Genomic DNA, 15795 nt, shown 5'->3' with positions numbered 1-15795 from the left:
TAGATATTTGGACTAAAAACAAGACAAAAAATCTAAGTAAGAAAAGCATCATTTGCAGCATGTTTTAAGTGTTTATTTACAAATATGCATTCAAACTAAGTTTTATATTACCGTTTTATAAATAATGCTGACATTAGCATTTTAAATATGTAGAATAAAGAAATCTGAAAAGATACTAATTTTAAAATACATGCTTATATAGGGGACCAGTTCTGGACCTTTGTCAATGAGGGATCGAATCATCTGAATCCCCTGCTACAGGCCTGCTATATCTAGTCTGCCCTTCATTAGGGTTAAAGCAGGATACACAACATAGAACAATATAGAATTATTGTTTGGATATTAGCCTATCAAGTTAGCTGGATTAAGCGTTGGCCACTTGTGCTTAATTTCACTTAAAGTTTATTTTCAGGATGAATGTATACATTATTACCCCCCAAAAAACAATGTTGTTTTAAAGTTCCCACTACAATTCCCATGATTCTGAGTGCTGTATTATCTGAGGGGATCGGCTCAGTCCTGAAAGACTCGAGTGCCGAGGTTGTTTGGCACAGCTTGGCTTAAAATCTTCCGTTTATTCATCATCTAATATTTGTCCTCATCTTCTAGATCCCACACAACGCCTTCCACACATTTGCTGGAAGGAAAGCTGAACCCGAGACTATGCGCTGAATGTTATTTACAAATTCCTCCATAGAAAGGACGCACTTATTTCTCCCTAGTGGGCGACGTTGAGAAGACAGTCTGTATCGACCAAGCGTGCATTTGCAGACCAAGCCTCAATTTTTACACGATCCTTTAAATCCTCCTCATCACCACCTTAGCTCTTCGTTTATTTCCCGACGTGTTATTCTAGCGGTATGTTTTTGGTTAAGCACAGCAGTCGAGAATTGTGTGCAGATTTATTTCCAGGCCGAAGCGAGGAGAGTGCATTAGACGGCGAGCCGAGCAGCTTTAGCTTGTTGTACCGATTCGGCTGAACCCTTCGGTTTTGATCAACATACAAGGCCTGGGCTGTTATTGACTCGAGGTAAGCCAATACTGTCATAAAATCACCCGTGCATCTTTATTTACATGCTGTACCCCTCGCCTAGCGTGCAGTGTGGCTGCAGTCGGGCTCATTGTGCATGGACACAAATCGCTTCGCGGGGCAGAATTGCATTTCATAAACGCCTGTAAACAAATCTGCAGCACATGGCAGGGATGCAGCATTCTGCTTTTGCACACAGCCGAACAGAAGCCGCCGTGTGTGTCGGAAAGACATGTAAACCTTTATTTCTTTAATGGGCCTGTTTACGTTACAGCTCCGCGTTAGCTGTAGCCCGGCTCGGCTGTTCCTGATTGGCTTGTCATATGCAGTCTGTTATTCTTAACCGTCACTAAATGAATCGCGTTTTGTGCCATACACAATCTACTACTGCAATTTTATGGTTTTGTTGTGTGTAATAGGTCTCAGCTCTCTGCAAAATGCAAGGAAACAGTAGCCGGTGCACGCGATGTGAAACCGCTTTCTGCTTCCTAATGTCGCCCAATGCTTATTTATAGTCTCGATTCATTCGCCTGCCCTCGGCGTGCACAAATCAATATACTCTTAATGTGTATGCATGCTCAGAATGGCTAAAATTGGCTAATGCCACACGCTTCGGTAATGTAACCCAGTGGCCTACTCCGACCTTCAGCGAGATTTGATGTTATTATGGAGAGGCAATCATTATATATATATATATATATATATATATATATATATATATATATATATATATATATATATATATATACGCGCAAATGATGTGAACGTAAGCCGAAGGATGTGTTGTGGTACATGTCACGCTTAATGTGCTTGTAATAGAGATGACAGGCGCGCTCCCCCTCCCCCGCCATCAGCCGCGTTACCAAAGGCAACGGCGGAACCGAACCCGAATCAGCTCGTGACCGCCGTGAAACGTCATCACTAGCGACGCTTCTACACAGGCATCAACATATACGAACTAGGCTTTGCTTACCGCTTTTAAATCAATGGTTTTAGATGCTACACAACCTCAGACATTATCATAATCGTGTAAGAGGTCTCAGTCTATAACGTCTCTTGTGAAAATGTCCAAATATGAAATAACATTCTATCCGTCCTCCTAGTATAACAGATACACAAAGCCATGCCCTCCTCTCAACTAAAATAAGAGCCGGCTTTAAAATTCTCAGGGTTTGGAAATCAATATTTGTTGGAATGGAATGGTCCTCAATTTCAGTCACAACAGATGAAAGAAATGTTATTCTTAATAGCTGTCTTTACAAAAATCTCTTAAGTGACATTATTTTTATTGAAAAGAAGTGTTGCCAGATCTTCATAGAATAAAACAGATTTGATCATTTTACTTGCATACATAGCTACATAACAAATATGAGATTCTTTAAGCCAGGAGTTGGGAATCGCTTTCCAGTAAAGAGCCGTTTCTGAATTTTTTTTTGGCAAATGCATTTTTTAAAGAGCCATTGAGGTATATTAAAGTCACTTTAAGGCAAGTCATTTCACTCGGCGGCCATCTTTGAAACACCTCTCGGGCATTCTGTCTGAATGGGGAAACATTAAATTCTCTAAAACTGTTTGCCAAGCTTACGGTTTTATTACTTATTTGGAATCACCAATAATGTTAAACAACAATTGTCTCATAAGTTTTGTTTCTAAACGTCCGAATCAAACAAAATTGGCATATTTTTAGGTTGGCTTAGCAAATGCTAATGCGCACTCGAAACAAACGAGTTTACGCCACTAACCTCATTTATGGCTGTTCTACACATTATCATCCTCTGGATAATGATCGTCAGTGCGTTTGCTGACCACCAACTGTCATAAAAGCACACGTCTGGTACGAGCTTCTCCGGAGAAACATCAGTCTATAGCGATTGATGATTGGCTCCTGTACTAGTAGGCGGGACTTCATTCACCATATAGACCATTACGCGTTTCCCCATTCAGAACTATACAAGTGACATGTCTTGTGTATTCTAGAGTCCTAGTGTATATATATTTCATTGTATGTTTAGCCATTGTATGTATATATGTTAATCCACAGCGCCGCACAAGTTCATTGGTCGAAACGTTCTTTTATTGTAAACGGATTTCTTTTTCATTTTGCTGTAAAAATATATAAAAAAAGGGAACTGTAATTGTATTTTCAATAGGAAATAGATTTCTAGTGACGGTAATAATTTTAAAGAAGGGAAGGGAAGACAGCTGGGGTCAGTTCTTCGTACGTGGATTACTCAGTTAGCAGGATTTGGTTATTGACGATTTGACATGATCCAGGATCGTTTCGTTCTTTAAAACTGACTCGAGAGTTGTTGTCATAGCAACAGTTCTGGTAGCTCAAACCTGGTCGGGAGCAGGTTTAATTCATATAAACAGGATTAGATCGGGTCAGTTCAAGCAAAGAAAATACTGAAAGTATGTACCGAACTCTGATATTTTCTTACAGTAGTAGTTATATACACTTGGGAAAATAGTAACTATATATATATTAAGTTAAAAATACATAGATTAATAAAATTTATGCAATCTGCACATTCGAAATGAACGTACAAAGACTGCCACTTGGTGGTGCAATGAGAAAACGTATTGATATTAACTTTATGTATGATAATAGAAATGCACAATATGTGACTTTTTAAAAGCAATAATACATTTATGCATTCAGCAAAGTTGCAGACGCCTTTACCAATATCAAAATGCTTTTGTAAACATCCAGTTATTCTTTACACCGATTAAAAAAGCGGCTACAATAATACTTCTATAATAAGAAAAATCCGCTCTAACTGTAAAACAAAATAATTTGCTCTTGACACATGAAAGGGCCAAGCACGCACCCCGCAACAAGGTGCAAGTTATTGTATGTCATAATTAACAAACCGTTTACTCCTAATTTTATGTAATTTAGCTCACGTGGATAATTAAATATTAATCAGATGACTGTAAATGTATTTATTACATTGCTCTGTACTCATATTCTGTACTGTACTGAAATAGCCATTGTAGCTGACTGGATTTCATTGAGATTGTAGTTCTTTCCCTTATTAAAGCAGCACACAGCCTTCTACCTTTTGTCTTTTTGAACAATTATCAGTTTATACCATGAGAAAAATACCACAGGAGTTTAGTTTTTGCAATCACTGATACACTCTTATACGGTCAAAGATTATACATCATTAAACCCCGACATGTTTTGAATGCTCTGTGTGTCAGTGAGCACAGACAGGCAGGGATGTGTTCGCTAGAGTCCCCACAGTGGCGTCAGGCCAGAGGAACAGCCGGTTCTCCGCTGCGCAGCTTTACCAGACACCTGTCACCATGCGGACCCTATTCATGTGTGCTGTAATGGGACAGCGCTGGCAGGCCGAGTCTCTGTCCTGAGGGTTTCAACTTCAGACACTTTCTCAGACTAATCCGCTTCAAAAGAGAAATACACCGTAAAAAACAATACAATTCCTTCATGGTGTCCCAACACAATCGATTAAGTTAACTCAGTCGTTTTTACAAATTTTTATGAATCAAACGTAAAACAATGAAGTTGTCTGAAAAAAAGCGTAACAAATGTGTTTATTCAACTCATTTAAATAAGTAGTTTGAAGGCATTTTTGGTGTATGAAGGTTAACTTGATTTACTTTGAAACAATGACATGTTTACATTAGCATGTTTTTACGATTTACAGAAAACACTGTAATGTCATTGAGTCTTATAATTAGGCCTGTCATGATATCTTTCTTTTTTGTTGTACAATATATTGCACCAAAATATATTGTGATAAACGATATTATTGTCATTTTAAGATAATTTTTGTCACTCATTATATACAGTGGTCCCTCGTTATTTGTTGGAGTTAAAATAACTCTCATTAGGTGAATTCCGTGAAGTAGTCAGCTTTATTGTTTTACAATTCTAGATCTTTTAAGGTTTTAAAACCCCTCACTTCACACTTTATACACTTTTTGTTTTCTCAGACAGGTATTAACATTTTCACACCTTTCTCTCGTTTAAACACTCTCAAAATTAAAACCTACATAGAAAAATAAGTCCATAATTATAGAATGAAACCAAAAATTAAAACCATTTGATCTTCCTTTATTTCATAATGTTGCGCTACAGTTGCGTAACTTCTACCTTTCTTTGGCATTTCTGGAAGTTCAGCATTTTCCACATCGTGGAGTCAAAACTTGCAAACATACAGTACAGCTCTTTAGAGTGACACGGCTAGCGATTAAAGATTTATGTCAATTTGGCAAGCTGAAAACATTCTGGACTTGTTTAGGATTGACAATGATCTACAGCCAATCAGGACGCAGAACACAATGCAATGTAGAAAAAAAAACGTCAAGTTTGCACGAAGGAAATTTGCGAAACTGCGAGGCAGTGAAATGTGAACAGCGTTAAAGCAAAGGACAACCGTAATCCCAGAATAACAATGTAACAGCATCATAATGCAAATACACTCTTCTAAAGAACACAAAAAAATTTCTTAAGAATTAAATATTATTTAATTATAGTCATTTTGACAATTTAATAATTAGCCATTGGAATCAGAATGTGAAAACGCATATCCGAAATAAATAGGAATACATGTTAACAAAAACGTGCAACAGAGTAACAAAAGCTGCAATATCTGGTACTAGATGTATGATTGTTTATCAGACAGACACCCACATGCAAATATACTGAAGTAATTTATAGTAAATACTATAGTGTTTTTTTCCAATCATACTGACACCTCAAATCCTGACAAAAGTCTTGTCACCTATCCAAGTTTTAGGAACAACAATTAATAACTTGACTTCTAATAATTTGGTATCAGAAGTGGCTTATATTAAAGGCAAAGGCCTCTAGATTACACTTATTTTACCGAAATAAAATATGATCATGATTTTCATTTATTTAATTAGGATAGTGAAGTCTGACTTTGCTTAGATAAAAGTCTTGTCACTCAACAGAAATAATGTACAGTATAGAATATAGTCATGGTGCAGTGGAAAAAGGATGAATATTGTGTATGACTCCCATGATGAGCTTGGAGGACTGCATCCATACATCTCTGCAATGACTCAAATAACTTATTAATAAAGTCATCTGGAATGGAAAGAAATCATTTTTGTTGGACTCCCAGAGTTCTGATTTTTTGGACTCATCTTCAATGCCTCCTCCATCTTACCCCAGACATGCTCAATAATGTACATATCTGGTGACTGGGCTGGCCCATCCTGGAGCACCTTGACCTGCTTTGCTTCCAGGAACTTTGATGTGGAGGCTGAAGTATGAGGAAGAATTCCTGCTGAAGAATTTGCCCTATTCTGTGGTTTGTAATGTAATGGGCGGCACAAATATCTTGATACCTCAGGCTGTTGATGTTATCATCCACTCTGCAGATCTCTCGCAAGCCCCCATACTGAATGTTCACTAAACTTGACAGATATCTGTGAGAATCTTGGGTCCATGTGGTTTCCAGTAGGTTTTCTGCAGTATTTTTGATGATTGGGATGCAGTTCAACAGATGATTCATCTGAAAAATCTACCTTCTGCCACTTTTCCAATCGATCAACTAGAAGTTATTATTTGTTGCTCTTACAACTAGGATCGTCGACAAGAGTTTTGTCAGGTAGTGTTGAGATAAAGATGTTGCACAATCAACTATAATGTTGTCAGAATTGTTTTTTTATGTATAGGTGATATTGCATTATCAAAAATGATTGAGGTCATGTCCATGTGTTGTGCGATAAGTTGATATATTGATTATTGTGACAGGAATGGCAAACGTTTTTATTTTTGGTGTTTTGTTTTTACACATTTAGTGTTTTTTATTAATCCATATTCTTGGTCTGATTCAGTAAGAAAGTGTAATGTCAGCGATTTAGCATTAAGGACTTATTAATCAAAGGGAATTTTAGATGCGCACTCTAGGCAATGCATAGTTAATAAAGGTCTGCTTTATAGAGACTATTGTTTATGCTATGAAATGAACGAGGTGGTTAACTCGTCGTCTATTAAATGATTCTACTGAAAGGAAATTGTTTAATTCATTTATTTAGCATATTTAGCATTTTAGCCTGGAAAAGACTTGGAAAAAACCTAAATAAATGAATTTTTTTTTTCAGTGCGCCCTATGTTTAGTTAGAAAGGAAGAAGGGCTCTTCTTAAGGGTTTATGCTCTTCCTTGTAAACGTGCCCTAAAGTGGTATTTACATATTTTTTATCCATATGGTTTTTCATGTCGTTTAGCCTACATGGATCTCTGATCTTTTCGATTATGATTTGGGTCCATATTTGGTCGTAAATCCAATGTTCATGACCTCAGTCTGAACAGTTGTAATGTAAATTCAGTCAGCTCTCTTTTACTCCAAAATGACATGTATCTAAATCCAATGGCTGCATTCACCCAATATTTTGTAAAGAAATCAAACTGAAAAAGTTCAGAGCCACTTGAGAGTAAATGGTTTTGTCATTTTTGCTTGAACTATCCTTTTAAGGTCTTATCATAGTCATAAATATTTGACGTTTTGCTTCCCCATTCTGAAGTTTGCCTGCTTGACTTGTTTGTGTCCTTCACAAAAATTCTCTGGCTTTCACTGCACATAACCTAATATATAAACATAAACACATGCTTCACAGACTTCAGTGGCCTCCATGTTCACCTATGTTTTTTCTTCTTGTTCATGCAGGTCTATTTAGGATGTTAAGTTCCTAATTGAAATCGATTGTGAAACAACAAAAATGTGAACGATGTAGCAGAATTGGGAACTACCAGTTTTGTTGAATGGGACAGAAAAAGTAAAGTGCCAGGGTAGATCAGGACTGCTGTCTGTATAGCTTTGATAATTCAATGAAATGTTTTATATTTCCACTATCGGCAACTAATTAGTTTTATGGAATAAAATCAGTGCCAAAAGCATTGGAATAAAAAGCTTGTTGAATAGCGCTAACTGAAAAAAATACATTGAATTAACAACTGCTTGAATTAACAACTGCTAATGACTTGAATTACAGGGGTTTGTATTTTTAGGTCATAAAATGTAACACAGCTGTTTATTTAAGCTGTAAATATTTAAAGCACAAAAACACAATTTCAAAACTAAATTTCATAATTCATATTCAACTTTCAGATTTCATCTTCAAAATATTCGGTTCTGTTTAAAAATACCACGTGTAATGTTCAAAAGGCAATTTTCAGTTCATTTTATTTCAGTCCAAAAATTTGCTTTCATCAATTTGGCTGTTAAAATTTCAACATTACATCCAGGAGCTGCAGAAAAAGCAATGGATTGTAGATAGCAGATTCGATAGATTGCAGCTAGTTTTTTCACCAGGAGCCAATGGACCAATGTAAGATTTTTAAACCAGTAAATAAGTGAGAAAAGAAGCTAATAACAGCAGAAAAGTAGCTTTTAATATTAATATCAGTCTTGGACTCTTGTAACCCCACCAGTCCAGGCAGGGGCGAATCTGGGATGCCAGAATGGGAGACCCTCAATGAGGAGACGAACGATCACTGGATCACCTCTTAAGATGTGCGGAATGAGGTTTACGTGATCACCAGCTGGCTTTCATTACATTAGAGCCAATATGAATGTCCAAAACATCATTTACTTATTTTAGGCCTACTCATAATCCTTTTATTAGCCTACTTACAATGGCCAAGACATTATTATTAATATTAAATGCTACTTTTGTGCCATTTTTAGCTTTTCTCTCACTTATTTACTGGTTTAAAAAACTTAAATTGGTCTATATTGACCTATTGGTGAAAACACGCTATATTGCTTTGCTGCAGCTCCCGGGTGTATTGTCGAATTGTAACAGCCAAATTTGAACCACTGAATATATGGAAGCAAATGTTTGAATTTAATTAAAATGAGGTGAAAATTGCCTTTTGAATATTACATGTGCTATTTTTCAACAGAACTGAATATTTTGGAGGTGAAATCTAAAAGTTGAATTTGAAGTGTTGAATCAAGGCATGAAATTGTGTTTTGACTGAAATATTCACAACTTAATCAAACAGCTGTGTTACATTTTCAGGACCTAAAAATACAAACCCTGGTAATTCAAGTCAATAAAATGCAAGCAGCTGTTAATTCAATGTATTTTTTTTCAGTTAGCACTATTAGACGAGCTTTGTATTTCAATACTTTTGGCACTGATTTTATTCCAGAAAGTTGTTGTGTTACAGAATTGCAGAATTTACAGTAATCGAATGTGTCATTTATAGTTTATATGCTTTCACTTAATAAGGCTTAGAAAACTCCTATAGCCCAAGAGACTTGGGCTGCACAATATTTAGAAATATTGTAAATCTTGATATACAGTACAGTCACAATATTTGACGATTTAACAGAATTTAATCACAGTGGTTTACGATTTAATACAAAAGTGTCTTTTTGAATCTGCCAATCGCACAACCTCTGAAAGACTTTTCAGCACATCAGTAAATGTGGTTACATGTCAATGAGCATCACTGAAACCAGAGCCAAAACATCTATGACTGTTATAGTATGGATGCTGAAATATTTGAAATATCAAACAATAGATGTATTGTTTGAGAAACTTGCTTTGGTAACTAATTTTACTAACGGATTCTCATTGTAAACATTAAGTTAATGCATATAATTATTTTATTTAATATATAAAGTTTTTAGTTACAAAACTCCCAAAATAATTCAGCATAAATCCGCAGACTTTTTTATCAAGTTTTGTGCAGAAATAGCAAAAATGTCTGCAGATTCTGTCTAGCTCTTAATATGACCACTAATCAAGCCACGTTCAAAAATCAGTAAGACAGCAAACAAGAAAATCTGTTTCAAGTGCTTTTGTTTACCTGAATGTTGATTAAGTATGCAGTAAAGCAATGTGGTTTTGACAGTTATTTGATTTAAAATCTAGATTAAATGATTATACAAAACAGATACACGACTTACAGTAGACGAATCATGTACAAATAGACAATAAAACAAACATAAGGTCAAACAACCGGTCAGCCAGCTACAGTGTGTTCGAGTATGCGAGTGCATGTGTGCGTCATTGTGCGTGTAGGGGTGGAAAAGTATAATTAGAGGAACATACTGTAAAGTTTAACATGTTTAATAATAGAGGGCATAATCAATGGTGGTAATAATAATATTAATAGATTTAATAAAGTAAAAACATTGGAGATTAGAGAATGAGGGAAGTTGATGCATGGTAATGTTGACAGTGGTTATAAAATAATAACAACAGTGATGATGATGATGATAATTATAATAATAATCATAATAGTAAAAATAATTATTAGTAGGAGGTTGGGAGAAAAAGATGACACATAATAACAATATAAAACAATAGTAATAATGAAATATATTATAAATAATATATAAGAATAAATTATAAATCTTTGATTTATGTGATTCAATTATTTTTCCTGATGCTAAAAATATACATTGTGGAGGGATACTAACAGAGAACACTAAATATAAAGGGAATCAATGAAATACTTGCAAAAAAAACAAGAAAAATAAATAGTGGGACTTTATTTGCCAACGCTGGTCTTTGTAGGTCAGTAGCACAGTGCTCGTATTGGCTTATCATTCAAAAAAAGTCACTCTTCATTTGCATAGAGTTGAAAGACTGTTGTGATGCGGGACACTCCCACATTCGATCATTAAGGATCACTCATGTAGCTGGAGATCATCAGAAATCGCTGGCTTTACATTATAATATATATATAATATTATAATATATATATAATATAAATAAATGGGATCTTGTTGCTCGGTTTTTGCTTGTCGCTGGTGGTGTGAATGGGGCTTACAGAGGTTGCTGAATAAATACATGATTTAAAGGGTTGGTTCACTCCAAATATGTATTATTGTTATTAATTACTCACTTTTTAAAAAAAATCATTTTAAGAACTTAAAATATTTTAGATGAAATCTGAGAGCTCTCTCGTCCTCCAAAGACAGCAATGCTCCCGATTCATTCAATGCTCAGAAAAGGATCCAAAAATAATGTCAAAACATTCCATGTGGCTTAAGCGCTTCAACAGTATGCAGTACATAGAGCACTTGTGCAAAAAAAAAACCTTGTGAAAAACACCTATGTCTTCTCTCCTGTGACAGGTCAAGTTGTGTTTACTTGGGGCAGTGCCACGTATTGCCATTAGAGTCAGTAGAGGAACATGCAAGCATATTGCTATACTGTCCATAATAAACGCAACCCCTGACCTGATGTGGGGAACGCTGGCGAGCAACGTAGTTTGAAGTCACATGGATTATTTTGACAATAATGGGTTTTCTTTTTGGGACCGTTGTTGTCTATAGAGGGTCAGAGATCTCTCAGAATCTAAAATATCCTCATTTGAAGATGAACGAAGGTCTCAGGAGCGAGTAATCATTAACAAAATTTTCTGTTTTGGGGTGAACTAACTCTTTAAATGCTTTTTTGATTTAACAACCTGACTAATAGTCACACAACCATGACAATATATGGGTTAATGGAGTTTTTCTTGTTATAATTTACCCGATAATACAGTATATAATGATACAATGCCTATGAATACTTTGAGATGCGTTGCATGCCCCCTTCGGTGTAAGATTCCACATCATTTCAGAAGTATAATTAAGCCTTCAACTGTACATATATTTGATTTCCTGCATTATATCTTATTTTCCCTCTGTGCCACAGGTGAGGTGATCATCATGCTTCCTGAATGATACCCAGCAAGTCCTGGATGTTTTGTGGACTGAGCTTCAGTTTTATCTAGTGCACATCAACCTCTTTCCCCTCCTTTCCTTCCTCCTCCAATTTGCCATGCCATGGTTTCGTTAAATGTTAGACAACAACGTTGTCCCAGCATCAGCAAGGACCACTGGACAGCAAACTGGTAAAGCATGTGTTTTATCTCATTGCAGGCAGATTTGATTCATTTAACCATGGCTTCCGCTAGATCTGCTTATTAATGCAGATCTTTTTTTATCTTTTTTCAGTCTCTACTTCCTCGTCAGAGCCCCGAAACCAACCGGCCTGCTGATGGATTGATGCCTGGTGAGTCACTTTTCTGAAATGTACTTCTATCTTAACTACACTAGTCAACATTTGAAGTGGATCAAAATCTTTCATCGATGTTGCCCTTAAACTACTGAACAATACCCAATCTTGTCTTAGGTTTTTTTTTTAAAGTTTTATTTTAAATGTTAGCTACTGTACATGACTAGACATCAAGCATTTATCTATCTGCTTGTTAAGTGGTGACGTGTTTGTGACGTATGTAATACTGTTTCCGGGTCCAATCCGCCATTCACTTGAGTGGAGAAATCATTCGTTTATGATCACTTTTTATTCATATCACACTTAAAGTTAATTTTACATAAAGTCATAGTGTACACAACAATCTCTGGGCTTGCTGCATAACAAATACCAAAATTTGTACAATTTATAAAACAATGAATCACTTTCTGGCCATCGGATATTAGGCATGGACATATATATTGCGATCGTGACTTTCGAAAGTATTAAATCGCTTTGTAAACGTTTATTATTACAATTTCATGAATCTCCCCATTCAGTTGAATTTCTTTTTTCTTTATTATCTGTGGGTTATTGAGCAGGTTTATAAACAGTTTATAACAAGATGTCAGCGGGGTCTTAAAAAGTATTAAAAGATCATAAATCAATTATGAGAAAATGAAGGCCCTTAAAAGGTATTAAAAAGCCTAATCTCGTTTTTACGAGGTCTTCAATTTTGTTCAAGCGTTATCTAAAGTGTTTGACTCCAAACAAAGCATAAATATATTTATTTTCCTTTTAATATTGAAAACGGCATCCTTGATCCACGCGATTGGTTTGGGCCAGGGTGCGTCCGTCCAAGCTCTTCCTTCAGGGTGATGTCACATAATTTGTGACAAACGTGGGAAGATGATGTGACGCTTCTCACATGTAGTGAAACCAGAGAGCAGAACAGACGACAAAATGGGGAAACATAAGTTTGCGTACTCCTGGTTGGAGAAAGACGAGTTTAAACAGTGGCTGAAGCCTGTCGCTGAAAACAACCACGTAATTTCTTTTAAGCTTTGTTTATTCCGAGCTTATCTGAGTTCTGTTGCATGGTTGTGCTCCATTGATTCCAAAGGTTTGATACTGGTCAGAGGTGGCGATGAGATCTTTAAATATTCTGAGAAGGTCTTTAAAAAGTCTTTAAAAGCTATTAAAATTACCTTTAGGATTCCTGCATTTACCCTGTATGAATGAAATGCTACAGTAATAATGTATGGTTGTCTACATAAAAGTAATAGGATGATGTATTTTAAGTCAGGGATTCTTAACCTCAAGCGTTGGGCCGCGAGATTGCTCAAAAGTAACTTAAATGTTCTACTATAATTGTTTGATTTTTATATTAAATGTCATATGGAAATGATCGATGTAATGGCATTTCTCACTGTTAAATACATATCTGTTGCTTAAACTTCCAATTGCTGCACATCAACTAGGACTAGGTTCTCAGTTGTATAAATCAAACCATAATTTCGAGCATGCCTCACGTTTGCTCATACCAGAATCACACAAGTCTGTTGATTTATATACTATGCGTGCTCTCTTTTTGTGAACACAACTATCTGCATAGTTGTCTAATTTAAAGTCCTGTGAGTGTTTTATAATGGACATGTGCCCGTTCAGTAGGATCTAGCAAGACTCTTTGATGTATCAGTAGTGAACAGCTGTTCCTGTCAGAGAACTTCAATAATATTCAGCTGCAAACCCTTCAGATCGATGTGTATCAACCGATTTAGATGTTTTTTTTTCTGTATTTTATATTTCTTTGTTTTATTTTTAATGAATATAAATAGTAGGCCAATGGATGAATAGTAGTCAGTCTAATTCCTTGCAGCAGCAGGTTTTTTGCCATCTCCTGTTGTCCTGTCAGGTTCATTTATTGAAGAAAACATTATATACAGTTGAACTTGGAATTATTAGCCCCCCTGTTTATTTTTTCCTTCAATTTCTGTTTAACGGAGAGCAGACTTTTTCAACACATTTCTAATCATAATCGTTTTAATAACTCATTTCTAATGACTGATTTATTTTATCTTTGCCATGATGACAGTAGATAATATTTGACTAGATATTCTTCGAGACACTTCTATACAGCTTAAAGTGACATTTAAAGGCTTAACTGGTCTACTTAGGTTAACTAGGCAGTTTATAACAATGGTTTGTTCTGTAGACTTTCAAAATAATATATAGCTTAAAGGGGCTAATAATTACGACCTTATAAAGATTTTTAAAAAATTAAAAACTGCTTTTATTCTAGCCGAAATAAAACAAATAAGACTTTCTCCTGAAGAAAACATTTTATCTGACATGCTGTGAACATTTCCTTGCTCTATTAAACATAGTTTTAGAAATGTTAAAGAAAAAAAAAAATTCAAAGGGGGCTAATAATTCTACAGGGGCTAAAAACTCACGTAATTTTTACCGCTGACTGCCTGGAGTTCAGACGCGCACATATATGCTTGCAGTGTGTGGCAGAGTGTGTGTGTAGTCACATGATGTGCGTTTTCAGCAGTATAGTGTGAACAGAGAGATGTTCAGAAACGCTAGGTGAAGCACCAGTGTGGATGCGGATCGTTTTCATTCTTAGACAGCGTTTCAAAACTAAAATATATTAGTGTAAACGGCCTTACAGAAGCTGCTTGTTTAAAACTTTTCCAATGCCCAACTCTTTCTATCTTAAAAAAGATTTGTTTAAACATGGGTCCATTAAAATTGTAGTTTTATCAAAAGTAAAAAAAAAATTTTGATTTAGTATTGTGTATATTACTTTATTATTGTATTATAGAAATGTGTTATTTCTAAACTCTGAAATGGCACTTTAATCTGTGTCCTCGGTCCTCTTTCAGAGAGCAGTTACTGGCAGCTCTGCCCATCCTCGAAGGCCAGCCTGCAGGGGGTGCTCAGCTCCAGCTTCCCCCCCGGCCCCGTGCCCCTGGGTCCTCCAGAAAGCCACCTGCCGGAGGGGGATGCCCTGAACCGTCCGCTCGCCCCTAGCACCTCTGTGACGGACCTGTCTTTTCCCGGGCCTCCCCCTCCCCCCCCCGCCACCCCCCAAACGCCACTGTCGTTCGCTGTCAGTACCAGAGGACCTGTCCCGCTGCCGGTACACCTGGCGGCCGAGCGCATCCAAGGTCTGGACACCAGTGAACCGCAGATGTCACAGTGGAGGGGGCGCGGGGGGGCCGTGTCCGCTGCGTGCCCCCAGCTCCTCGCTCAACTCCTCGCTGCACTCCTCTTCCAGCCCCACTTTCTTCAGCCTGGCCCTGTCCCCGGACTCCCCGCTGCCGTGGACGTTCCCCTGGGACCCGAGTGACGGTGCGGGCGGTGGTGCCTGCTGCTGCTTCTTCCCCTCGCCGTCCTCGTGCTCGTCCTCTCCGTCGCCGCTCCACCCGCCGCCTCCGCCACAGAGACGCTTCTCTCTCTCTCCTGTGCTCATCCGGGAAGCGGCTGCCCAGTTCCTGCCACCGCCTCCAGTGCCCCCACAGATAGCCTCTCACCCCGCGGTGGTGCCCGCCTCACCCTCGTCTGCCTGCAGCACTCCGTCTTCGGTGCGCCGCGCTCTTCCTCCACAACTTCCACGGTGCCATTCTCAGCCCTGCGACCTGCTCCTGCTCAAACCCGGCCTGAAGCGCCGCAGGGACCCGGACAGACCATGTGCGCGGCCTGTGCTAGACTTCGCCAAAATGACACAGGTATGCAGATGCTTTTATTTATCTAAGGTCAGGGAAAAAATAAA

The 15795-nt window shown here is 37.3% G+C and overlaps 1 protein-coding gene and 1 long non-coding RNA gene across 2 annotated transcripts in view; one reads left to right on the top strand and one right to left on the bottom strand.

The window, feature by feature from the left end:
• The first annotated feature begins 523 nt into the window (after positions 1 to 523).
• Positions 524 to 15795, top strand: part of fam53c (family with sequence similarity 53 member C) — a 26363-nt gene continuing 11091 nt past the window's right edge. Inside the window, 5 exon segments of the mRNA NM_001111239.2 lie at positions 524 to 1030; positions 11694 to 11892; positions 11996 to 12053; positions 14906 to 15093; positions 15095 to 15751. Coding sequence (NP_001104709.1) covers positions 12047 to 12053; positions 14906 to 15093; positions 15095 to 15751 — 852 coding nt within the window. The 5' untranslated portion in view covers positions 524 to 1030; positions 11694 to 11892; positions 11996 to 12046.
• Positions 13838 to 15795, bottom strand: part of LOC141380016 (uncharacterized) — a 19029-nt gene continuing 17071 nt past the window's right edge. Inside the window, exon 4 of the long non-coding RNA XR_012397242.1 lies at positions 13838 to 15773. This is a non-coding gene — a long non-coding RNA (uncharacterized lncRNA). The remainder of the gene's footprint in view (positions 15774 to 15795) is intronic.

This window comes from Danio rerio, chromosome 21, assembly GCF_049306965.1.
Source record: "Danio rerio strain Tuebingen ecotype United States chromosome 21, GRCz12tu, whole genome shotgun sequence".
In the NCBI taxonomy this organism is placed as follows: domain Eukaryota; kingdom Metazoa; phylum Chordata; class Actinopteri; order Cypriniformes; family Danionidae; genus Danio; species Danio rerio.
The sequence above is the reverse complement of the archived record's forward strand: the minus strand, read 5'-3'. Positions and strand labels throughout refer to the sequence as shown.